The sequence below is a fragment of the Polypterus senegalus genome, chromosome 1, assembly GCF_016835505.1.
Source record: "Polypterus senegalus isolate Bchr_013 chromosome 1, ASM1683550v1, whole genome shotgun sequence".
Taxonomy (NCBI): Eukaryota; Metazoa; Chordata; class Cladistia; order Polypteriformes; family Polypteridae; genus Polypterus; species Polypterus senegalus.
The window spans coordinates 61,653,859-61,680,298 of record NC_053154.1 but is presented as its reverse complement, the minus strand read 5'-3'; the positions used below and the strand labels follow the sequence as shown (position 1 = coordinate 61,680,298).

Here is a 26,440-nt window from a genome sequence, read left to right as displayed (position 1 = left end):
ACAAGTCTCCACAAAAAGTAAAAAAAAAAAAAAAAAGTGATTAAAATGCTCTTTAACCTAATGGTCAAGGAGGACTCCACTTACAAATACTTAATTGCACTTTAAGCTATCGTTAGGATAAACAAAAAACAGTCTAAAAAACTAAAATACGTAGACAAGACACGAAGCGGTTGCAACAAGCTGCTGCAAAGCTCACGCCTGCGCAAACAGAAAAAAAAGCAATAATGTATTCTTAAAATACAAAAAAAATAAGCATTTATTATTAAGTATTTTATACAAGTGATGGAATAAATCTTGCTGAAGATTTAGATCCAGTTATAAATGTTTAACTGTACTAACTGATATCTTAGAGATTTAATGTTACTTGATCGGTTGATTCTGATACAGCTCATTTTTTTTCCTTAGCCCTTTAAAAAAATACTTCACACTAATCAAGCATAACCGGAAACATAGAATTTGTAGTTCATTTAATAGTGTATTTTTATAATTAAACTATAGACCACACAGCTGAAATTCTGTAGGCTTTCATTCAGTGATCATGAAATAACAAAATAATGTATTTTTGAGAAAATTTTAACTAATATGTACCAAAATACTTCCAAAATACATACAGCATAAAAGAAAAAATAATGCTTCTCATAATTAAATCCATCATATCTTATTGATATACACATACACTCACTCAATTGATACTAGCAATTAAACCCTGCTTAAATATAAATGTACATGCATTTACACATTTTAATCATTTCAAGTTATTAATTTCAGTACAGCTTTTTGCTGTTAAAATATACATTTCCCATATTTATACAGGTATTTTTACTTCAGTGTATCAACTAGATATTTTCAATTCTTTAGGCGTAATTATAAAATATGGATTACCAATTATGTAGTACTTGTTTGTTATCAAAACTTGTGCTGCATGACTCACAGCAACAAATAATAAACACAGTACAATTCTACAAAAAAAAAGTTTACTAAGCAGCTATTTCAAATTTGTCTATACTTTCTTTTTCTAAATAAAAGGGTAATTGCTGAATTAAAAAGAAGCATACTATCCAAACTCAAGCAGTGTCCAATTTAATTTAAAGGGCAAAATAAAGGTCTGAATTCCTTAAAGTATTTTTTCATGTTGATTTTCTAATGATACCGGAAAACTACTCCACTTACTTTTTTCAGTTTATTCAAGGCTAATATACCAATTGCCTCCCCTCCCATAATAAAACAAGCACTTAATTGCTGTTCTTTGTTTACAATGCAGGAAGTTTGCTGCAAAAAAAAAAAAAAAACACAAAAGCAGGCAGCCGAAAATATATTTTTTTGGCCTTTCTACCCATCACAGATCAAGTCTTTTTATTTTTTTTAGTAGCACAATCAGCCGATAGGTGATACCTTTATCTTTTTGGGTGGGCCTTGGTGGGAAAGATGGGGGGATTGCGAGTTTGCAATGTACGTAATGAAATGTGCACACAGTTGGACAATGGCACTAACTTTATAAAAAAAGGCAATATAATTACATACCTATTTGACCACAAGCAGCGCTTGAAATAGAACCAAATTACTGGCAGTACTCCATTTGGTCGTCATCGTATTCCTCCTCCAATTTTATTAATAATCTTGCACAATGGAGCACATGTATATTAATAGATGATATCAAGGAGGTGTTTGGGGTAGGATCCTTTAAGATTTGAGTACTCCCCACAAAACCAAAAGAGCACAACCACTCTGCCACTTCTTGCCTGGCAGCCAAACGTCACTGCATACAAGTACCTACACTCTTCTCATTCAAGCTTTGTGCATGATGTACTGATCAGGCTGCCTTCCCTTAACTACAACACATTCCTGTGAAACTAGCTAAGCTTGGGAATCTCATACACCTCCTGCTGGGAACATGAGCACATGACAGCTTTCTTGTTGGCCGTGCAAGATTTAAAACAAAAAAAAGTGATGGCTGCAGTTTAGTGCTTAATCAAATTTTTTGCAAATGTTTGGAGCTAAATGATGTTTATTTAAATTAGCAATGTCTCTAACCAATCATTGACAGATAATGATATAGACCATCAGCTCAGCCCTACTTCACACTAAAATTGTGCCTTTCATAGCCTAAATGGAAGAATAATGTGCTCTAGTAAAGTAAGGCCTATCAGTAAGACAGACAGAAAGACAAAAAGTAAAGACATGGAATTATAAGATCAAGAGAATTAATAATGTACTTTACCAAACATCATTGTTCCTTGGGCAAATGTCTTGCTTGGTTCTTCTTTTGCCTTTCAACATTATGGCTATTAATCCCTTTCAATTTTCTAACTTTAGCTGTTATTTTAATATGATGTGCACTATTTTAAAGTGATGTGCACACATACTTCTTAAGTGCTTATTTTGAAGCAAACTCCTCCTTTTTCAAAATAATAATTTAGAATGTGTATAAACCTATGCTTTCAGGAAATGTCAAGAAATTTAAGAAAATAACTGAAAACATCCAGAAAGCAGTAATGACCATCATGTAACTGGAAGTAATAATTTGACAATTCTCTATAATACAAGATAAATCAAACTTAATTAAAATACAGAGTATACTGTTACAAATGTCAATACATGTATTTAAAAAATCTAAATCTCCTTTCCTAACTAAATGTAATGATCATAACTAGATGTAATGCTCATTTGTCTGTAACTTTAATCCAACTGATGAAAGCAGGGTAAACCCACTGTTAACCTGCACTGAAGTATAAATATTTTCTGCTGGTGCAATGTAATAAGAACCACTCCTGGCACTCAAGTGCTTAATGGTCAGCAAACCCAAAAACATTGCAATTCTAGCACCACAATATTGATAACAAGCTTCAGAAAGCATTCTTCATACTGACATTTAAGAATTCTATTAAAAAAAAAATAAGCATAAGAAAGTAACCTAATGTTTAATTTCCTTAGTAAAACAGGCTAATTCTGTATATCATATACTGGTGATGCCCAAAAGTATGCAAAAAAAAATCAATTCTGCAAAATAAACTTCCTTATTTAAAATGTAAGTGAACGAGTCACCTAACTTCATTGCTAATATGATCTATAAATCTGAATCAATTCATATTACACCCTACTAAAACTTAAAAAAATAAATTGTTACATGATTTGCATTATGAAGAAATAATGTATTTTAAATGTACAATGAACTAAAATATATGAAAACTTGATGTTTCTCACAAAACATCCATCTTCAGAGCTGCACTGATACAATGCATATTTTTCTCCTAGTTCAATGTGACGAAATTGGTATAAAGTAAAAAAAAAAAAAAATTTTACAGAAAGCTATAACATACAACAATGGACCCAGACTCAAAATATTGTAAATGCTAAGCAATACCATACACCACTCATCGGTACCTTATAAAACCTTTGTCCTGAATCTTCTCTATATTTTTAAAATGACTATCAACCAATGACTGGAAACACAATGTTTCATATTCATTTCATTTGAACACAAAAATTTGTATTCAACATTCTGTGGGCTACCAACATTTACATCAACACTTACAGCAGAAATTAGATCTTTAATGTGATAACTCAACAGTAAATTATTAAACTTTCATATACAAGTTAAAATGTTAGATAATATTTGAATCTCAAACACACAGTTTTCATGTTAACTGGCCATTAAGAGAAAACGACAAAAAAATCACCTATAGTGTCCCATATCTATTTACAGTGGGTGCGGAAAGTATTCAGACCCCCTTCAATTTTTCACTCTGTTATATTGCAGCCATTTGCTAAAATCATTTAAATTAATTTTTTTCCTCATTAATGTACACACAGCACCCCATATTGACAGACAAAAAAAGAATTTTTGAAATTGTTGCAGATTTATTAAAAAAGAAAAACTGAAATATCACATGATCCTAAGTATTCAGACCCTTTGCTGTGACACTCGTATATTTAACTCAGGTGCTTTCCATTTCTTCTTATCATCCTTGAGATCACCTTCATTTAAATCCAGCTGTGTTTGATTATACTGATTGAACTTGATTAGGAAAGCCATATGTAAGACCTTACAGCTCTCAATGCATGTCAGAGCAAATTAGAATCATGAGGTCAAAGGAACTGCCTGAAGAGCTCAGACACAGAATTGTGGCAAGACACAGATCTGGCCAAGGATACAAAAAAATTTTGCAGCACTTGAGGTTCCCAAGAGCACAGTGGCCTCCATAATCCTTAAATGGAAGACGTCCGGGACGACCAGAACCCTTTGTAGAGCTGGCCGTCCTGCCAAGCTGAGCTACTGGGGGAGAAGAGCCTTGGTGAGAGAGGTAAAGAAGAACCCAAAGATCACTTTGGCTGAGCTCCAGAGATGCAGTCAGGAGATGGGAGAAAGTTGTAGAAAGTCAACCATCACTGCAGCCCTCAACCAGTCAGGGCTTTATGACAGAGTGGCCTGTCGGAAGCCTCTCCTCAGTGCAAGACACGACAGCCCGCAAGGAGTTTGCTAAAAGACACCTGAAGGACTCTGAGATGGTGAGAAATAAGATTTTCTGGTCTGATGAGACCAAGATAGAACTTTTTGGCCTTAATTCTAAGCGGTATGTGTGGAGACAACCAGGCACTGCTCATCACTTGTCCAATACAGTCCCCACAGTGAAGCATGGCGGTGGCAGCATCATGCTGTGAGGGGTGTTTTTCAGCTGCAGGGACAGGACGACTGGTTGCAATCGAGGGAAAGATGAATGCGGCCAAGTACAGGGATATCCTGGACAAAAACCTTCTCCAGAGTGCTAAGGACCTCAGACTGGGCCGAAGGTTTACCTTCCAACAAGACAATGACCCTAAGCACACAGTTAAAATAACGAAGGAGTGGCTTCACAACAACTCTGTGACTGTTCTTGAATGGCCCAGCCAGAACCCTGACTTAAACCCAATTAAGCATCTCTGGAGAGACCTAAAAATGGCTGTCCACCAACGTTTACCATCCAACCTGACAGGAACTGCAGAGGATCCCCAAATCCAGGTGTGAAAAACTTGTTGCATCTTTCCCAAGAAGACTCATGGCTGTATTAGCTCAAAATGGTTCTTTTGAGCAAAGGGTCTGAATACTTAGGACCATGTGATATTTCAGTTTTTCTTTAATAAATCTGCAACAATTTCAAAAATTATTTTTTTTGTCTGTCAATATGGGGTGCTGTGTGTACATTAATGAGGGAAAAAATTAATGTAAATGATTTTAGCAAATGGCTGCAATATAACAAAGAGTGAAAAATTGAAGGGGGTATAAATACTTTCCGTACCCACTGTATATCTCTATACCTTTCTAAAAAAAGCCGATTGACTGATTCACTCACTCAGTGCTCAACAAAAACACAATTTACTGTTTAGTTACAGGTCTGACATTTGGTAGAATTTGAGATCTTGGCCAGTAGATATTTACCAAGAAATTAAATTTTGATATATCAGTATTTAGAAGTATAATCACCGAAAATATATTTAAAAAGTAACCATGGATATAGATATTTGTTTCAAATTTGCAATGTGCAAGAGACAAATCTGCAAATACCTTATCTTGGTTTACTTTTACATTTCCTTTATGGGAGAAAAACAAAACTTATCTTGTATATTCAGTCCATTTCCCAGCCTACACCACAACTCTGCTCACCTTGTTCAAAAAAGCCCATACAGTGCCTATAAACAGGATACATCCGCTTGGTCTTTTTCATATTTAACTCTTTTACAATGCCAAATCTAGGGGGATTTAATTAAACTTTGAGATGGATCATAAGAAAAAGATTTAAATGTCAAAAATGAAAAAAAGAAATCTTAAATTGAACTTAGTTATTAAACACAAAATGAATACCTAAGAACGTATTACACAACTAAAATATCAATTGGTCTTACAAGTTACAATAATAAATGAATTACCTGTGAGTAGTCAAGAGGTTTCAAGTGGTTGCATTACAAATATACTTTTATGTGGATAGTCCAACTATTAGATTATGTCAGTTTCCAAGTCAAAAACTAGGGCATAAATACAAAGGAACACTGCAAACATTTCTGTGACATGTTATAAAGTACCAATAAGGGGATGGACACAAGAAAATTCCAGTCAATATCAAGGCACTGAATACCTCTCAGAATACAGTTAAGTCAATCATGAAAAACATATGGCACAGCTTTAAATATGCCTACAGCACATCGTCCTCAAAAATGAGGTGGCCATACAAGGAGGGCACCAGTGAGGAAAGTCACCAAGAGACCTACAGTATCTCACAAAAGTGAGTACACCGCTCATATTTTTGTAAATATTTTATTATATCTTTTCATGGGACAGCACTGAAGATATATGACACTTTGATACAATGTAAAGTAGTCTGTGTACAGCTTGTGTAACAGTGTAAATTTGCTGTCCCCTCAAAATAACTCACACAGGCATTAATGTCTAAACCGCTGGCAATAAAAGTGAGTACACCCATAAGTGAAAAATGTCCAAATTGTGCCTAAAGTGTCAATATTTTGTGTGGCCACCATTATTTTCCAGCACTGCCTTAACTCTCTTGGGCATGTAATTCACTAGAGCTTCACAGGTTGTCGTTGGAATTCTCTTCCACTCCTCCATGACGACATCACGGAGCTGGTGGATGTTAGAGACCTTGTGCTCCTCCACCTTCCATTTGAGGATGCCCCAGGGATGCTCAATAGGGTTTAGGTCTGGAGACATGCTTGACAGGTCCAGCACCTTTACCCTCTGTTTCTTTAGCAAGGCAGTGGTCGTGTTGGAGGTGTGTTTGGGGTCGTTATGTTGGAATACGAAAACTGGACCGCAGGGCAGAATGGAGGGGATCATGCTCTGATTCAATATGTCACAGTACATGTTGGCATTCATGGTTCCCTCAATGAACTGTAGCTCCCCAGTGCCGGCAGCACTCATGCAGCTCCAAACCATGACACTCCCACCACCATGCTTGACAGTAGGCAAGACCCACTTGTCTTTGTACTCCTCACCTGGTTGCCGAGACACATGCTTGACACCATCTAAACCAAATAAGTTTATCTTGGTCTCATCAGACCACACGACATGGTTCCAGTAATCCATGTCCTTAGTCTGCTTGTATTTAGCAAGCTGTTTTACGGCCTTTCTTGTGCATCATCTTTAGAAGAGGCTTCCTTCGGGCACGACAGCCATGTAGACCAATTTGATTCAGGTGTTTACAAAAATGTTAGGGGTGTACTCACTTTTGTGTACACTTTTACTGTATAACAGCTCTGTAACAAGCTTCAGTGGCAGAGATGGGACAGACTGTGCATACAGCAACTGATGCCAAGTGCTTCCATAACATCAGCATCTTGCAAGTGTGCCAAAAAGAAACTCACTCTTGAAAAAAATCTCTTAGCTTTCCTACAGTTGGCCTTAAGGCATGCTGGAGACTCAAACAAGATTTTGTAAGATTTTTGGATTTTTTTTTTTTGAGCAAGACAACAATCCCAGACATAAAGGTAAAGTTACATAGGAATGGGTTGAACTCAACAATGGTAAAGACCTTGTGTGGCTAATCCAAAATGAGAATTTGTAGCTGAACAAGAAAACAGCTATTCACTTGTGATCCCCATGCAAGCAGACAGCATGAGCGCAAAAAAATCCCAAAAAAACTGAGAGCTGCCCAGAAGTATCCAGCTAATTGAGACCCTTCCATTCAGAATCAAAGCTTAGTTTCTGAATGTACATCTACCGAGATAAAGTAAATACTGTTCTTCTGTTTAACAATATATTTAGTCAAGACTAATTTAAACAGATATGTTTTCACTTTGATGCTGAAGATGTTTTTTCACCTGATGATCAGCGTCAAAACCAATAGTTAAATCAATTGTGATTTAATGATGTAAAAACAAAAATGTAGTTAAGATTTTAAATTGTTCCTCCTTATGACATTACAACACACACAACAACCACAGACAAACAAAATATACTCTTAAAGAAATTAACTAAAGCCATGTGCCAACAATGTTGAGGAAGGTTACTTTTAAAAGTAACTTGGTTACATTACTCATTAACTACCAAAAATTGCAAATACATTATAGAGTTACTAATTACAAAATGCAATCCATTACAAACAGTGCATTATTTGTTGTTCTTTTGTATGAAAAACTGAACATTTCATTAGCTAGCATTTGTTACTGAATCCTAAACCTATATAGGAGCCTTCATGAAACTGACCAGAAACAATGTTTTGTTATATATGTTTAGTAATTAATTAATATGTAGGGAAGTAAATAACATCCTTCCCCTTTATCCATGTCTTTCCTTGAAAGCAAGCCCCCAGAGAGTCACAGTATGAACACTTGCCACTGTGTCACCAAATCACACTGTTTTTAAACATTTATAGCAAATGGCTGGATTAAAAATAGACTCGATACTTTATTTTTAGGATTCCGTTATGGTGGGCATTCACTGTATTTTTAGAAATCGTGAGCAAGCAACTACTCACACTGCACAACAAAGTCATCTGTTGTACATGTGCTCAAAGTGTATCAGCATGTTGGGTTCCAATGAACTATACATGTACACGGCTCCCACAGACAGTTTTAACCATTCAAAAAAATGTAACGGCCACAGGCTTCTCAAAATGTCAACAAAGAAAAGAGCTATGTTCCTGACTCTTGCCATACTGTTCTCAAAGTACTCTCAAAGTACAAAGAAAAGGGAAAAACTGGATATGTGGATGGTATCACTGTCCAGGTTAGTTCCATACTGCCTAGTTACTTCACAGAACCTCTTCAACCCTGAGCCATAGTTAACATACCCTAGAATGAACATGACAAATGAAGACACACACAGTTAGCAAGAGATTGGTACAAAGTGTTAGATTACTTTGATTTAAACCAAACAATGTCCAAAGAGTGCAGTGGAAAAAAATATTCAATAAATAAATAATTCAATAAATTAGTGACAGTCTGAGAGTTAAAAAAAATTTCAGAAATACTGTAATCCAAAAATAACACTTTATTACTTTATTTTTTCTCCCTTCAACTGAATCCAGCATAACTTCATACAGCGTCACTAGTGGATTGCATTCAACACACTCGTTTCTCTCTGGCTGTGATCTGCCCTGCAATTAACCAGCACACCACATTTACTTCTTCCTTAACACCAGAAGCCTAATTTTACACTGGGTGTTACAGACTCAAATCAAATTTAAGTTATATTATAATAATAATACCAGCTCACTACTCAAAATGAGGAAAGCCCAGGCTTGAACCCAAAACCATTTGCTTACGTGGCAGCGACTTAACTCTACACCAGCCAAGCAGACGGTCGGCTTTCTGCCAATGGATATTTGAGCTTCTTGCTTTATTAAACCTTTTGTGACAGTGTTTCTTTGATATTTGGACTTCAGTCTTCACACATTATACACTTCACGTCAGCCTTTTGAAAATTAGTAGAACATGTGCTTACTCATTCAAGGCAATACATTTACCAATTTCAATTTGGCCTCAAAATAACAGTTCTGCTATACCTTTATCTACAGGTTCCCTTCTGAATTGGCACATTACGGCTACAGATTATCTTCCCGTACAGAAGAAATTTTAAACTGCAGACTGTAGAAACATCTTCGTACTATGATGCATTTAAACAGTCAAATGAGATTTCTAGTCTTTAATTCATTCTAAAAAGTTGTTATCCTTTAAAATTAATACCTGATCATACTCCAGTGCTCCAGGGTACAACGGCCATCCAAGAAAAAGCTCTGCAATCACACATCCCAGTGACCACATGTCTATAGCTTCACAAAAAGGTAACCCCAAAATGATCTCTGGCGCCCTAAAAAAAAAAAAAAAAGAATTATTAATTCAAGACATAATTCAAGAATAATTCCACTGAAAACAGCTTATTTTGAATAAAATTTCAGCAACAAAAATTTGAAATTACCTTGATATTCTTTGTTACTTTTATCACATACATCAGTTGATAATAGAGTGCAATACAGTAATGCATAGAAAGTTAAACTGCACCAGGTAGACAAAGGGATTTGAAGAAGCATTGAAGCGGTTTTGCGGAGAATTGTACAATGACTTGAGCCTTACAACCCTGTTCATTTCCAAAGCATGGCTAAGCAAGTTCAGGATAATTATTCATATTAGGACAGACCACATTAATGATCATTGCAACTATTCTGCATTTGTTTTCACCAGGCTTAGATAACCAAAGTACTCATTTCTGTAATTGAACATATGTAAAGATAAAAAAAAAAATCCAATTCCCAAGTATTCATTTTCACAAGTAAGTCATTTGGCATAACATGACAATAATTTATGCTATTGTGTACAATAAACAGGAAGTACAATAATTATCTACAGACTATTTTTCCACTATATAGCTAATTATCTCATACCCATTCATTAATGGTTTACTATACAACACCAAAAAATAGATTTGGCTTTAAAAAAGCTTTTACACTTTCAGTAGATCCAAGATATGGTAACTGATATCTCAACCAAGACAGATGGACAGCAGCGTTACCTCAATTGTATTCTTTATCTTACTATCAACCTCTGCCAAGTAAGCATAAAAAATATTCAAATTGCCAACTACAAGCCAATATTCATTACAAGGCAGAAACAACATTGGTAATCAAAATGACAAGTATCAATAATAAAGAAATTCATTTGGAAGAGGTAACAATGAACAGGATGGAATAATTATTGTAAATGCACGATAATACTGCAAATAAATAGTAAATAAAATGGTATGATGAAATGTGTATATTTTATTCCACTTCTAAAATTCAGATCACATTTCAAGTAACACTGAAATGATTCATCATTAAATAAAGCCAAGAAAGCAACTTCATAGATCATTACATTTAAATAATCCTAGAACCAGAAAATCTAATTGTGTAAGCCTTTAATTTTACTAATTCTTTGCAGAGGTGCTACTGCATGATTTTTGCTCTTTGGGATAATATATCACACAGATCAGCTAATTTGATCATTCTAATACAGTTCTAAAAGTAATGACCAATGTCAACTATAAGAATATTAAATATGGTAAATACAGTGTATTAAATATTCTAAACAATTTAAAATGTCCATGCCTGTTAAGGCTGAACTGCTCAGTAAAGTAATACTAAAGCAAAAGATCATCTTTTTCCTGTTGTGCAGTTAGTTTTCTGTTGGGAAGGTCAAGAAAAAAAAAAAAGTTTAACCTCATTTTATTCATTGAGAATGTTACATAATCAAAAAAAGATATTTCCAAAAAATATCCTCTCATAAACGGGATTGAGCTTTTGATGTCCTGCCATGCCTCTCATATGTTGATTGTTATATTTACATTCATGGTTAGTGTTGCTGAGTAAAAGCACTTTACTATCGTACACAAAATGGTGTGTCCTCTTTAACTGAAATCAGTGTCTTGGACACTTAAATCAGATGTGTGGACTTCCTACAAATTCAAAACGGTGCATTGGTTAAGAACTGGATAAAAGTAAAGCCAAATATAAGTTGTGCAACTCAGACATTAATTATTGCTTTAACAACAAATTTGAAAAATCATTTATCCTGACGTCACCCATAAATGTACAGGTTGTTGAACTGAAGTATACTATACTAGACAGAAAGCAATGGAGTGAGGTTATTGTACCTAGGCTTTATAATGATCTTAAGGAAAGCTTCACCATGTCTCTCAGGCCAGAGAAGAAAGTAGCATTAACTTGTGACAGCTGAACATCCAGGGTAGCAAACATGACAATCACAAAGGGAGCAACCTTGCTACCTACATACAGAGCTACTGAGATGACTTGCTGTTGTTCCAAAAACTATTTTTAGTATTTCCAAAGTGTTGTGTTTTGCCAAGTCCAATAACCGCTTTTGTACTGCTAAAGTGAGAAAAGTTCACAACACACCTCATTCAGCACATCAGGCAAGCAACTGCTGGAATTTTCCAAAGCAGCTGACTTGAGTATATAGCTGCATAATAGTGGCGTTTTCAGTCATGTTGGCTGTTTTTCTTCTTTCATGATCCATTCTTTTAACACTGCTGAAGGTTATTGTAGTTAACGAAAACTAAAATCAAAACTGAAACTATTATTAAAAAACATTTTTGTAAACTGAAATAAAATTAACAAAACCGAAATGAAAAACTAAAACTAAACTATACTATTAAAGTAGCTGGAAAGACTAACTGAAATAAAATAATTTACAAAAATATTTTTAGTTTTCATTTTTGAATAAATATTCTTGCTGTAAGTCTTTAACCCTTGTAAGTTTTAACTTTAAAACAGAAAGCCATCCACCACAAGCTACCCACACATATTCATCCATTGAACAGCGGCTGGTGATGGAGGGTGGGTGTTCACACAGCATTTGCGGTGACAGAGCAAGCTGAATGCGGGTGTGTAAAGCATGTGTAATAGAAAGCGATTTACGTGCCGCCTTTCTTTGCGCTTGTTGCATATCAAGATGTAATTCAAATGGCTGAAATCAGAATGTACTAGTCAACAAAACCTTTACCATTTAGACAGAAAAATCACAAGCGAGTAACGTTTCAGTTTATTTCTCAGGTGACTGCTTTTTGTTGACAACAATTCACCTGCCACTTCGCACAGGAGAAATCATTTTTACTTTCTCATATATGAGGTATAGAAAAATTATAGTAATCATGAAAAAATTTGACCTCGATATTTTGATAAATCTTGATGTTATAGACCTCCCAGAGTCCAAAAATATTTTTTGGAATTGTGTGTGTGCTCATGTTTGTGTCTGTGTGTGTAAACAGGATAACTCAAAAACGCAACTAGATAGATGGATGAAATTCGGCATGTGGTTGTTACACCACAATTGTTGATCTGTATTAACTTTTGGGCTAAATCCATCACCTGGAAGTGGTACTTTACTTTAACACATACTCGATTTTTTTTTTTTTTAAGATTTATTTAACTTTACGTTTATAATAATTGTTCAATATATTACTGATTTGATTTTGATGGTTCTTTAATGTACATAATATAAAAATATAATCATTTTCTTGTGGTTTACTCCTCAAATATCATCCCCATATCTGAGTACACAAGAAAGTCGAGGGGAGAACACTCCCGGTTTTTAAAAATAAAATGGCACTGATCGAGAGACTGACTGGGTCATCATACAAGATCAGCAAATTGTTGCTGACCAATCACTTTTGCTTTAAAAACATCCTTTAACAATGAAGCGATACAAACAAAGGTAGGCAGGCGAAGAGAATCTGCCAAGTGATAAAAAACTAAACATACTAATGGGTTTTTATATTTATTCTATATTTATTAATGTATCTTTTTTAGTTCATATTAACAACTCAAACTACCTGATATTGCCCTTAACCTTAACACTACATGCTTGTTTTTCTTTTTTTCCCCGTCAATACAGCTAAGTAGAGTCTGCACAATGACTCAAGTCTAAGAGCCCTGTTCTTCCTATGCCCCTGTGATTTTAATGAGAAAATATTTTAAAAATTTTTAAATTGTGTAAAATAGTTCAAATTCAGTATCTAGTTTTGATTATGCTTGTTTTTATCAGACAAAAACAAAACCAGATAGTAAACCATGTAGTGTAGTAAGCTTCTACTAACATTAAACTTGTATATGTTAAGTGTACAGTTCTGTCCGATTGTGACACAAAACTAAACTCCATAGGAGCTCCATGCCATAATTACTAAAGCTGAAACTGATAGATATAAAAATAAAATAGAAATGTCTTTGTGAAATAAAAACTAAATTAAAACTAATATATGATGAAGGAAAACTAAAACTAAACTGAATTTCCAAGTAAGGTCAGAAAAAAATATAGAAATAAAAACTAATATAAAAAGGCAAAAAAATATGTCAACAAGCATCAGCTCTAGGTCCTCACTTTAAAATGTTTCCTTTTTGTCTGAGGACTGTCAGGACATATGAGACTAATTAACATGACTGCAAGTGAAGATATACTTAACTTGTAGGATTCATAGAAAGACACGTCTTACCACTATATCTTTGATTTCAACAATTTCAAGGTTATTTTAAATGTCCAATAGGGGAATAAATTTGGCTGAGAATTTATTTGAAGGGTGTCTACATGGAGGTTCATAATAGGCTTGGGCAGTAATATGGTATCTCACGGGATCTAAAAATAGCAACGGTATCAGTTTCAATACCGTTACACCGTCATAAAAACAATGCACTTATATAGGAGTCAAGGATTAAATATTAAATATAATTTATTTAATGCCTAAAAATGCGTATGCGTTGTTGTCATCACGTGACAGCGTGGAGGAGAAAGAGAGAGGTGGGGAAAGATGGCGAGTCGCGCACGAAGTGACCTGGTCTTGAAAAAGAACACAACTTCTGCAGTTTGGCAGTATTTCGGGTTTCGACCGAACGAGAAGGGAGAGGCGGTAAATACGGACGAGGCAATTTGCAAATTGTGCAACAAAAAGGTGACCGTGAGAGATGGAAATACCTTGAACCTAAGGTCGCATATACAAAACCACCATCCACTCACTTGGGCGAGGATGGACCCGAGTTCACTCAGTGCAACAGTTTCAACGCCTCCAGATGCAGGACCAACAACATCTAGGTCCACCGCCAGTATGCAGCCGACGATAATGGGGGCCTTCGGGAAAGCAACAAAGTACAAAAGGGACAGTGTCCGTTGGAAAACCTGTACTGATGCAGTGACAATATACTTGGCGAAGGAAATGGTCTCTTTCCACACAGTGGAAAAAAAGTCCTTTACGGACATGGTAAAGGTCCTAGATGCCCAGTACAAGCTGCCTGGACAGAAATATTTCTCACAAACAGCCGTCCCACATTTATATAGTAAAGTTAGAGACAATGTTCAAGTGCTGCTGTCAGCGGCAGACAGTTATTCCTTAACAACTGACATGTGGTCGTCAGTTAACATGACACCATATAGGTCTCTGACTGTCCATACTATTACACCTGACTGGAAACTTGAATCCAAATGCCTCCAAACTACATATTTTCCTGAGAGTCATAGAGCAGACAATCTTGCTGCTGCGCTCAGAACTGCACTTCAGGAATGGCAACTTGACGAGAAAAAACTTTCAGCCATAACCACTGACAACGCTGCCAACATTCATGCCGCAATCAGGTCCCTGCATTGGCCATGGCTATACTGCTTCAGTCACAATCTAAACTTGGCTGTCACAAATGGATTGAATGACCAGAGGCAAAAAACCAAGCGCGCCCTCGGACTATGCCGTAATATTGTCGGGGCCTTTTCACACAGCTGGCAACGTAAGCATGAACTCCACAAGAAGCAAGTGGACTTGGGACTCCCAAATCATAGTCTCATAACGGTAAGCATAAAACGTGCAGAGAGTTCCTCAGGGGCTCAAATATAAAAAAAAGGGGCATATATACTGTGTGTGTGTATATATGTATATATGTGTGTATAAGGGGCATTATGCATAGAGGAAAAAAGAACACAGCATTCCAAGAAAAACACCTGCTACCTACAGTAAAATATGGTGGTGGTTCCATCATGCTGTGGGGCTGTGTGGCCAGTGCAGGGACTGGGAATCTTGTCAAAGTTGAGGGACGCATGGATTCCACTCAGTATCAGCAGATTATGGAGACCAATGTCCAGGAATCAGTGACAAAGCTGAAGCTGCGCCGGGGCTGGATCTTTCAACAAGACAATGACCCGAAACACTGCTCAAAATCCACTAAGGCATTCATTCAGAGGAACAAGTACAACGTTCTGGAATGGCCATCTCAGTCCCCAGACCTGAATATAATTGAAAATCTGTGGTGTGAGTTAAAGAGAGCTGTCCATGCTCGGAAGCCATCAAACCTGAATGAACTAGAGATGTTTTGTAAAGAGGAATGGTCCAAAATACCTTCAACCACAATCCAGACTCTCATTAGAACCTACAGGAAGCGTTTAGAGGCTGTAATTTCTGCAAAAGGCGGATCTACTAAATATTGATTTCATTTCTTTTTGTGGTGCCCAAATTTATGCACCTGCCTGATTTTGTTTGAACAATTATTGCACACTTTCTGTAAATCCAATAAACTTCATTTCACTTCTCAAATATCACTGTGTGTGTCTCCTATATGATATACTTAACTGACATTTTTAATCGTAACAACCAACGATTTATACAGGAAAATAATGACTATTAACAAGGTTGCCCAAACTTTTGCATCCCACTGTGTATGTGTATGTGTATATATATATATATATTTGACCAAATGGAATAATATACATTAATGGACTTATTTATTTATGCATTCATTCGTTTATTTAGGCCATTTTATTCATTCATTCGTTTATTTAGGCCTATTAATTCATTCATTTGTTTATTTAGGCCTATTCATTCATTTAATCGTTTATTCATCATTCATTAATTAATTCATCCATCCATCCGCAGGACTGCGCAACTCGCTGGGGCATCCTCGAGCAAGCCCAAGTGATCAGACACATCCTGTCTGATGATAGAAGGAGCAGCCTGTCCCTGACCTGGCAGGACATGGACGTCTTGAAAGCTGTTCAAGAAGCAGTCAAACCAGTTGGTAACTTCACTGATATTTTGTCAGGAGAAAATGTGACCAGTTCCTGTATCCTCCCCATACTACAGCTCTGCAGGGACAATGTGTTGGCTGCGTCAGAAAATGACACAGTTAACAAAGTCAATCAAAACTGGAATTCTAACAAAGCTGGAGGCCAAGTATGAATCCAATTCAGTGCGCAAAATATTGCGAAAATGCACTATCCTCGACCCTCGTTACCGTGGAGGATATGAGACGGATGACAACGCATTGGCTGAGACCAAGGCTGAATTACTGGCTGAGATCGTGAGCTTAGAGGCAGCAGGTCCAGTGGCCATCAGAGTGGAAGAGGGAGAGGCGCAACCTGCACACTCACGAAAAAAGATGACTCTGGGAAGTATGCTGCAAAAAAAAAATCTGATGCAATGGCAGGTCCCGTCGGCATCGGCACCATAGAGGACCGAGTCGGAGCTGAAATTACAGACTACTGTTTGGAGCCAGTTACTCAAGGAGACGAGGACCCACTTCTCTGGTGGAAAAATGCTGCCGGGCGTTTTCCCCAGATGTCGCGAGTGGCACGAAAGTACCTGCGTGTCTTTGCCACAAGCACACCATCGGAGCGGATTTTCAGCACCGCAGGTAAAGTTGTCGGTCCACAACGTGCCCTGTTAAAGACGAAAAAAGTAAACATGCTGGTTTGTCTAGCGAAAAATCTTGACTAGATTGATGCCACTTGCCATTCGTTCCTATTCGCACTGTGTTTATTTTTATTTATTTAATTGATTCAGGTATTTTAATTTGGTTTACATTAAAAACAACATTGGAAAGAAGACTGGAAAGAAGTTTTTGTTTAGGACTATTGCTTTGCAATACTTTTTATAATATGGATGATGTTTATGTTAATTCAACTCTGGTTGACTGTTGTGGGTCTATTTGCACTTTTTTATAAGCTGCTCTACTTTGTTATTAAAAGTTGTTCAGGTGGTGTGATTTAATTTAATCGATTTGTGTGCGCGTCTCCGCGCGAAAACTGTTCTGGATGTTTACGTTAATTTAATTCTGTTTGACTGTTGTATTTGCACTTTTTTTATAAACTGCTATTTGTTGCTAATAAAAGTTGTTAATATTGTTCTGCGTGTTATTTTGTTATTGTTTCAGTATTAGTGTTTGATATTCAGTTTCTGAACGGTTTAGGCACAAGCCAACAGTTTGGTGAGGCTGTCTGAGCCTTACGTCACAATTTTTTTTATTATTCACGGTAATACCGTATACCAAGGTAAAATAGGGAGGAGGTTTAACGGTATCAAAATTTGGATACCGCCCAACCTTAGTTCATAACACACAAATACATTTATTGAATAACATTAAGAAGCAATACTTGATTTTATACTATTCACAAGATGATATAGATGTTTTATAAAGTAGATGCCATTCTATTAACACTAAAATCCCTCCAGTCTACAAATAAAAGTTGTAATGCCGGGCCACCTTAAATTCCTTCACACCTCTTCATTGCCCTCTTTCTTTTGCAAATGTGTCAATCAGCACAAGCAGCCTGCTATCACAATCCCCACCAATGCTGCTGAAGTCGGACGCAAAATTCTGTTTAGCTGGGTGTGAGGTGCCTGGATTTGAAATACATACATTTCATGTATGTTCCACAAAACAAATATATGTTTTTATATAACTGTACTAATAACAGCCGCTCACCACTTAAAACAGTAAATGCAGGGAGACCCAGGAATGAACCCACAACCTCTTGATTTAGAGGCAGCCATTCTTACCTATACGCCAGCCATGTTTAGCAGAAACACATCAGCTATGATCCTGAACTCATTAAACTATAAATAGATACTCTCCATTGAACTGGCGCTCTTCCTAAGGTCTCCAGGAAAGCAGAATACTCTGTCCCAATTGTCAGAACATCAACAGAAATGGTAAATAAAGTCCATCTTCCCCTGACTCAACATTACAGGGAGCCGACTCTCTCATTCACTAGATTAAACTCTAGCGTTCATGTGCCAAGCCAGTTGGCTATGGGCAAGCCCTCAACTACACAACACCTCTCACCAAGTGCATCTCCAGAGTGGAATAAATTCCTGCCCCTCTCCAGAAGTTTGTTTCCAGAGCTTGTACGTTGAGGAAAGCCCAAATATATCTAGAAAGTACCTCTCTAATTGAAGCAGTAGCTCAGGTTCCTGCTCCATGAGAGGTCACATTCCATGTACCTAGAGTCAGTTTCAGTATCCATTCTCTTATATAATGTAGTGCAGCTCAAGTAGCAGAACAGCTATGTGAAACAGTTGTGGCAGTTTTGGCAGGTAAAGGATGTGAAGACTAAAGATTAGAGATAGTACAGAGGAACTGTGCCTCTTACCTGGCCTGGAATTGTTTAAAAAATTCTCAGAAAGAAATGGACTCTCTTGTTGAGGACAGGATGGTACACTGGCACATAGAAAATGAAGCAAATTTAGCTAGTCACAAATAAATCTAACAAAGCCTAATTTATGAAATGTTTTTTAATTTATCCTGCTCAAAACTCATTAGCACAAGATATTCAATGGAACACTAAATGTAGTGATGCTTCATTTCATTAGTCAATATTCTGGACACAAAGTGCACTATCATTGTTCATTTTTAATTGATCATTAAGAATAGATTCAAAGAATCCATAACTAATCCCAGAAGTGTATGCTCTCATATATCATTACTATCCAAGTCTCTAATACACTTCACTCGACAATGGCAATATTTTAATTTGTTGAAGTCAAACGTCACATCTTGTAATTTAACACTAGAATTACCAGAGCCAACAAAAAAACTTGTAAATCCGGCCCACCTTAAATCCCTTCACATCTCCCCGTCAACATCTTTTGTCTTCTATCTGTTGTCTTCTAAACGTGTTGATAAGCAGCCTGCTATACCATCCCCCCACCCACCGCCTCAGAAAGGGCAAAGTGTTCTCCCAGTTCCTGCCTTGACTGATTATCTGTGAGTGAACTACCCAGAATTGAAAGGGGAAATAATGTGATGTGTGGTTTGTGTCTACAACAATCTATGTAAACACATTGTTAAAACAGAAAGTTTTTTCATGTTTTAGTAATAAATAATAAAATGTAGACATGAACTGTATAATGTGTGATGGTTGATAGCCAAATATCAAATAAAACACTTTCACAAAAGGTGCAAGTACAATACAACAGCTGCCGTGGTGCGAGTTTGAAACCAGCTCCACGGCAAATTTACCATTTAGAGTAGTGAGCTGCTCTTATTGTTAATATTATACAATAAAAACAAACATACATTTGATTTGTGTCTGTAACAGTCAGATCAGCTGTAAATGTATGGTATTTCTAAATGTTATCTTTTTTTTTCAGTTTTATTCTCTCAGTCACATTCATGCTATCCCTCATAGTCGCCCACCCCTAATCTGACTCTAACTAATAGCGCCAGAATAAATCCACACTCAATCTGACAATGTTCGTTTTCAAATAATGCATTAGTGCGACAATGTTTTCTGATTGGTACTATTCAGATCATAAAATGATTTCTTCAAAATGTCATATATATTTGTCTTTTTCATTTTTGCTTGGTGCTGCGTTGACAGTGACAGTGAAGGAGACTAGTCTTTATAATGAGAAGAAAGTGACTGAAAATGGATGTGATTGAGGGTCCTGCAGTTACTAACATGCTGTCCCACCTCGACTCCGCCTATAATATTGCATAATATCGACTTCCGTTCAGTGTTAGGTTAAAAGACAGTGGCTAAAGCATGTGAAAAGAAATTTCAGCAAATGCAAAATGGAAGCAAGGAAAAACATACTATTTGTTGGCTTAAGCAGTGGTATAAACAACAAAAGTTAATCAAGTGATACATAGGAGCAGAGAAACTTGAAATTTAAAGTTCAGAAAGTCACAGATTGCCTGAAATAAAAAAAGAAGTGGTCAGATATCAAAGCCACCATGACAAAACAAGTTGTTCCCCATCGTATGAATATCACACGGAAGCATATAAGGCAGGGTTCTCCAACACATAGATTGCGAGCCACCAGTAGTTTTGAACCCCTTTCCAAGTAACTCGCCAAAGGGTTAATGAATACTACATAAATTTGAATTCTTGATTAGTCAAAATATGGGTGGGCGATCTTTCCAAAAAATCATCACGATCCTTTTAGCACAAAAATCACAATCCACAATCTGAATTGCAATCTTTTCAAAGTGGCATAAACTTAAGAGAATATCCAGACTCAAACTCATCAAGACCTAAGTAACACTTTATTTTAAATATCAAACAAAGTTGAATTAAATTGTTCTGTCATTCGCTAACTAAGCGGAGTTAAGGAACACACCCCGAAGCTGGCGAGTGAGTAAGGAAGGCCTCTCCCTTCGGCCCGCTGAGTATTTCTCAGATTCAAGCAAATAAATCGGTACCGCAGGCAAACTGTGTTTTATAGCGAAATGAGAGAAGTTGCAAAATCAACCAGAATGTTCAAGAAAATTATAAAAAAAATAAATAAATCTAAATCCGTTAAGCAGTTCTCTCGTGAAAAGTGGACAGACATACAGACAGACTGACATTAGATTTTAAATATTATATATTAATAAACCTTCAAAATAACGTGCAGTTAAAGTCTCAACAGCATTCTCAGCATTTCTGAAGCTTAGTAGAGCCAGATAACTATACAAATCTTCACCAAGCAGCTCTTAAAATGTCTGCTTTGTTTGGGTCTACATACCTCTGTGTATCTGCCTTTTCTGACATGAATGTAATGAAATCAAAGTTCAAAACAAGACTGCCAGATGGACATTTAAATGACTCCATAAGAGTGAACCTAAGAGGCTACACTCCATCTTACACCTCTCTTGTTGATGCCATGAAGTGCCAGTCATCCGACTACAGTGGAACCTCGGTTTGCGAGCATAATTCGTTCCAGAAACGTGCTCGCGATCCAAAGCGCTCGTATATCAAAGCGAATTTCCCCATAAGAAATAATGGAAACTCAGATGATTTGTTCCACAACCCAAAACTATTCATATAAAAATGATTAATACAAAATATAAAGTAAAAATACATAAAACAAATTAACCAGCACTTTACCTTTAAAAAGAATCATGGCTGGTGTGAGTGAGTTTCTAAACTCATGTGGGAATCCACCCAACGGGACGACACGCGGAAGAGTGTCCCAAAGCAATTGCAGCCTCCCAGTGCATTCCTGTAAGGAATAAGCCTGCCAAATTTCAGCCTTCTAATCCAAAAAGATCGCAGACATGCTATAAGCGCCTGCCGCCAATAGGTCATACAAGGAACATTATAAAGATCCCGCTACAATAAATAACCGCACTATTGCTGTTTCAAGCTGAATAAAGCTGGTGTTGTTAAAGTACTGGGACTCAGCTTTGCGTTTTGGGGCGCAAAATGGGGACTCGCACTTCACAGCATACACGTGTGTGTGCGTGTGTGCTTTAGTAAACAATATACGCTCGTACGGATGTTAACTATATGAATGAGGCACACGGACTAAGACGGAGAATAGGAGACGATTGCCCTCAAGAGAAGAGCGAGAGATGTGGGTGAGCGAGAGAGATAAGGAGAGAAAGACGTGCGTCTGTAGCGAGGAGATAAGGGGAGAGAGAGAGACGCGTGCCATCAGCTCAGTTGTGATCACATGACGCTGAGCAGACAAAGTGTATCCATACTACTCGTATTGCAGGACATCGCTTGTATATCAAGTCAAAATTTGCTTGGCCTTGCAAAACACTCGTAAACCAAGTTATTTGTAAACCGAGGTTCCACTGTAACTAAAAAACAAATCATACATGCAACTGGACATGTGAATACTATTGTGAAGTGAAACAGTGACATGTAATAAAATGGCAAATGAATAAGTAATATATGTGTATTTGTAATTGCATTGCTTTGTTTTGACAGTATTCATGCTTTAATTCAATACTGTGAGATACACTAGAAAATGCAACAGACATACAAAATGCACTTGCAGGAGAACTAAATATTTTTTTTGATGTTTTAATGCAAAATATGAATTTATTTTTGTTATGATATGGATTTTTCTTATACCCCAACACCGGTTTAGCCAAGTAGCACTTTTTCTCTATACTTGAATACTGTGTAATGTACCTGGGTACTGTCTTTTCAAAAAAAACCCGCTATACCACAAATAGCATTAAAAATGCAAGTTGCGGTTTTATTATTAACTAGCAAAATACCCGCGCTTCGCAGCGGCGATGTACTGCATTCAAATTTTTATTAAAAAGAAAATTAAACCTTTTTAAACTGAGGGAAAATATGCCAATAATTATTTGTTAAGGATCTCTTTGTATACCACATTGTGAGTTCGGCTCTCCGGTTGTAATATGACCAAGCTGTGCGTTGAGCTTACTCTTGAGCATGCAACTTACAGTTGGCCACGTGAACAGTAATCTTGTTTCAAATCTCACAGCTTGGATTGCTGCTGTCATAATCGGTTTGAGTTTCATGGTTTGTTTCAATTATGACAGTATTTGTAGGACTTGTGTTGAAGAGACATTCGGCATCTGTCAAGCGTTGTAAGCATACAACAGGTTTCATCGATAACTTCACATCCAGCTTTTGAGAGTTTAAACATTCATAAACATCAAAGTGTCCACTACTGAAATCGTCACCTGTGAATCTAAGATGTTTAAGAGGCATTGGTGGTTGTCGAAAGGTGTAAAATAATTTGGCCATTTCGGTACACTTCAAAGCAACAACCGAACAATTCAGCGGCAGCCATCAACTCACATGCAGAACCATAGGTGAAGGGCTTAAGCATTTCACTCTTATAGTGCTCCTGTGTAGTATAATTATCTCCTGTACCGTCTCAGTCCACACCTTGAACCTGTCCCAGTCATTCAATACATAAGACACAATGTTCCTCCGGATATCAAGAGTGAGCCTGATATGGCCGTGCAATATGTAACAAAGAGAATGGAAAAGCTAGGTGCCATCTCCGGGCATAGAAACCACTCAGTAAGTGACAGTTCTTTGATCGATGGTGATCACCTCGATAGACATGGTAATGAGGGTACGGTTTGAATGATAAAGGAAATGGGTACCTGAGCAATGTAAATTAAGTCTAAAATACCTACACAATAACTATAATCGTAATAAATGAACAATAAAACAGCGGAGAAGCTTAAATAAAAAGGCTGTAGTTATCAGTAGGGAGACGTGAATCCCGTGGCGAAGCAAGGAAGGGAATGTAGAGACCGGAGAAACGGACGGCCTTATATAGGCAGGCAGCCAACAACGTGGGAGGCTTTGGGATGGGGGACCCAACTCCGCCTCAGACGGTGAGCGAGCTGCAGGCTATGGACGTATATATGTACGCAAAGTAAGATTCAGTTAGCGTTGGGAACCCGTGTACCAAATTTCTTGAAGATGGGCCCATAAGTAACAAAGACTGTTGAAAAGTTCAAAATGGCAGCTGACAGTGTCGTCATACCACCGAAATAAGTACGTACATTGGTTTCGGTTAGGTCAGGGAAGCCACCTACCAAATTTCGTGAAGATGGGGTCAGCCTTCTACCTACACGGGAAGTTTGAAAATAAGTGACGTTGGAAAGTTCAATATGGCGGCCGACAGTGGCGTCATACCATTGAAATAAGTACGTACATCGGTTTCGGTTAGCGCAGGGAAACCGCCTACCAAATTTTGTGAAGATGGGGCTATAAATTAGAAAGTTCAACATACACGTTATGACCGTTACGTGTAGAATTTCGAAATGAAACCGGCTTAACTTTTGTAAGAAAGCTGTAAGGAATAAGCCTGCCAAATTTCAGCCTTCTACCTACACGGGAAGTTGGAGAATTAGTGATGAGTGAGTGAGTCAGTCAGTGAGTGAGTGAGTCAATGAGGGCTTTGCCTTTTATTAGTATAGATGTATATAGCTTAGCTTGAAGGAAGGTCCATATAAATACAATTTGCAATAGGATGGTTCAGTTGGTAAAGATGCCATTACCAAGTTGCACTTTGTTTTATTTAAGATTAAGTTAAGATTGTTTAGTTACAATGGGATCTGAGAAACTCTAGTAAATTAAAGTAGCACGTTAAATGCTTTGTTTCTATGTGCTCTGTGTATGTGAATACACTACATTTGTGATATTACAGTTCTCTGAACAATTTAAATACTAAGATGTAAGGCTGGTCAATATATCTAATTTTTTAAAAATATTTTCATATATACATATAAAACGAGACAAGATTGTTTATATCGTGTCTATATTGCATTAAAATTATTCTCATACAGCCGCTAGTTTGCCTCTCTCTCCTTCCAGTTTGTCTCTCACACAGCTTCACCCTGTCCCACCTCTTTCCCTCTCTGAATACAACTCACCCCTTCCCCACCGCTTCACTCGGTAAGTCCTGTAGGCAGCGACAGGATGGAGACAGATAAAGACGCTAAGGAAGTGATAGAAGAAGAGCTGGGTGGTAAAGAAAAACAATGGCTCAATTATATGGAGATGGCTCAGGCTCAAAGTGTCAGTTGAGCAGCAGAATGTATTCTGTACAGAATGCAGAAAACAAGTCCTGAAAAAAATCTTCAAGTGCTTCTAATCTTTTCCATCATTTACAACAGTGCCGAAGAGTGTGTGAAAATGCATGCTGCAGCCCAGATGTGAAGCCTTCTGCCCCAAAACAAACTACCTTACAGAACTCACATGCCCGTGCTGTGCCTTATGAGAGAAAAAGTGATAAGTAGGGCATCACTACTAAAGCAGTGGCTTCCAAAAAAAACTCAGGTTTTTAAAAAGCACACAAAGCAATAGTTTCTCACATAGATCAACATAAAACGTTTAACATGCAGCGGCAGCACACTGCATGCAGCAACAGAGATGTGGCAGCAGCAGGACATGTCAGCTGGGGACTGATCGGCCGATGCCAGTACCTCACTTTCATTTCAGATCACTTGCACCAAAAAGTCAGAGTCTAATTTCAAATAATAAAATATATGTGAAATGTCATCCACTGAGTATTTAGCTTTGCATATTCGCTTCACTCTCAAACCTAATGTTGATGCCATTCTAGAAGTTGTTTACTCTATGCTACTCACACACACAGGGATTCGTCGTCAAGTCGAGTCTAACAGTCCACTAAGCAAAGAGGTTCTACCTAAAAAGTAGTGTTAAGTTTTATAGACATTTGTAGTGTGGTACCCGGATGGGGGTGGCAACCAGCCGGGATGCCCATGACAACCGGAGGAGTGCTTGTGCCTTCTCCAGACCTCGAGGGGCCGACTACCCTGGGGGCCACGGTTACAGAGCTGGGAAGCTCGACACTGTAGGGGCCCGTGGTTACTGCCAGGGGACACCCCAATAACAGGAGGACCCTGGACCTCAGCACTTCCGCCACACCCAGAAGTGCTGGGGGAAGAAGAGAGGGGACACCCGGAGTGTTTTCGGAGATGCAGTCGGCACTTCCGCCACACTGGTGTGTCGGTGGGAGACTGCCGGGAACACATCTGGAGCACATCTGGGTGCTTATTTAAAGGGTCAACTCCCTTCAGAGGATGACTTGAGTCGGGAGAGAAGAGTGGATGAGGTCTCTGAAGGAGAGAAGGAGGAGTTCTGAAGGCATTGTGTGTTGGCCAGAACTGTGGGGTATTGGGGACTGGGAAGCACTTTTGTAAACATGGAGCACTGTAATAAACATGCGTGGGATGATTACAACATGTCTGTCTGTCTGTGTCCGGGTCATATTCCACAGTATCTTTTTTTGCCCTCTGTCCACCCTAAAAGAGTTAAGTAAAAAGTTTTATAGAACTTGCATACAAAGCCAAATATGCCTATTGACCACAAGATAATCTACTTGAAATGTTTATGCTTATAAAGCTACCACCTATGAAACTGAAACTTTGTGATATAAACTATCAGTCCAATTGGACTATTTGCATGCATGTGT

General features: G+C 37.5%; 1 protein-coding gene across 3 annotated transcripts in view; it reads right to left on the bottom strand.

Annotated features, from left to right (window-relative positions):
• LOC120526583 (homeodomain-interacting protein kinase 3-like) overlaps positions 1 to 26,440 on the bottom strand; it is a 174,536-nt gene that overhangs the window by 65,973 nt on the left and 82,123 nt on the right. For all 3 annotated transcript variants that reach the window (XM_039749748.1, XM_039749753.1, XM_039749761.1), the window contains exon 3: positions 9,673 to 9,796. In XM_039749748.1, coding sequence (XP_039605682.1) covers positions 9,673 to 9,796 — 124 coding nt within the window. The remainder of the gene's footprint in view (positions 1 to 9,672; positions 9,797 to 26,440) is intronic.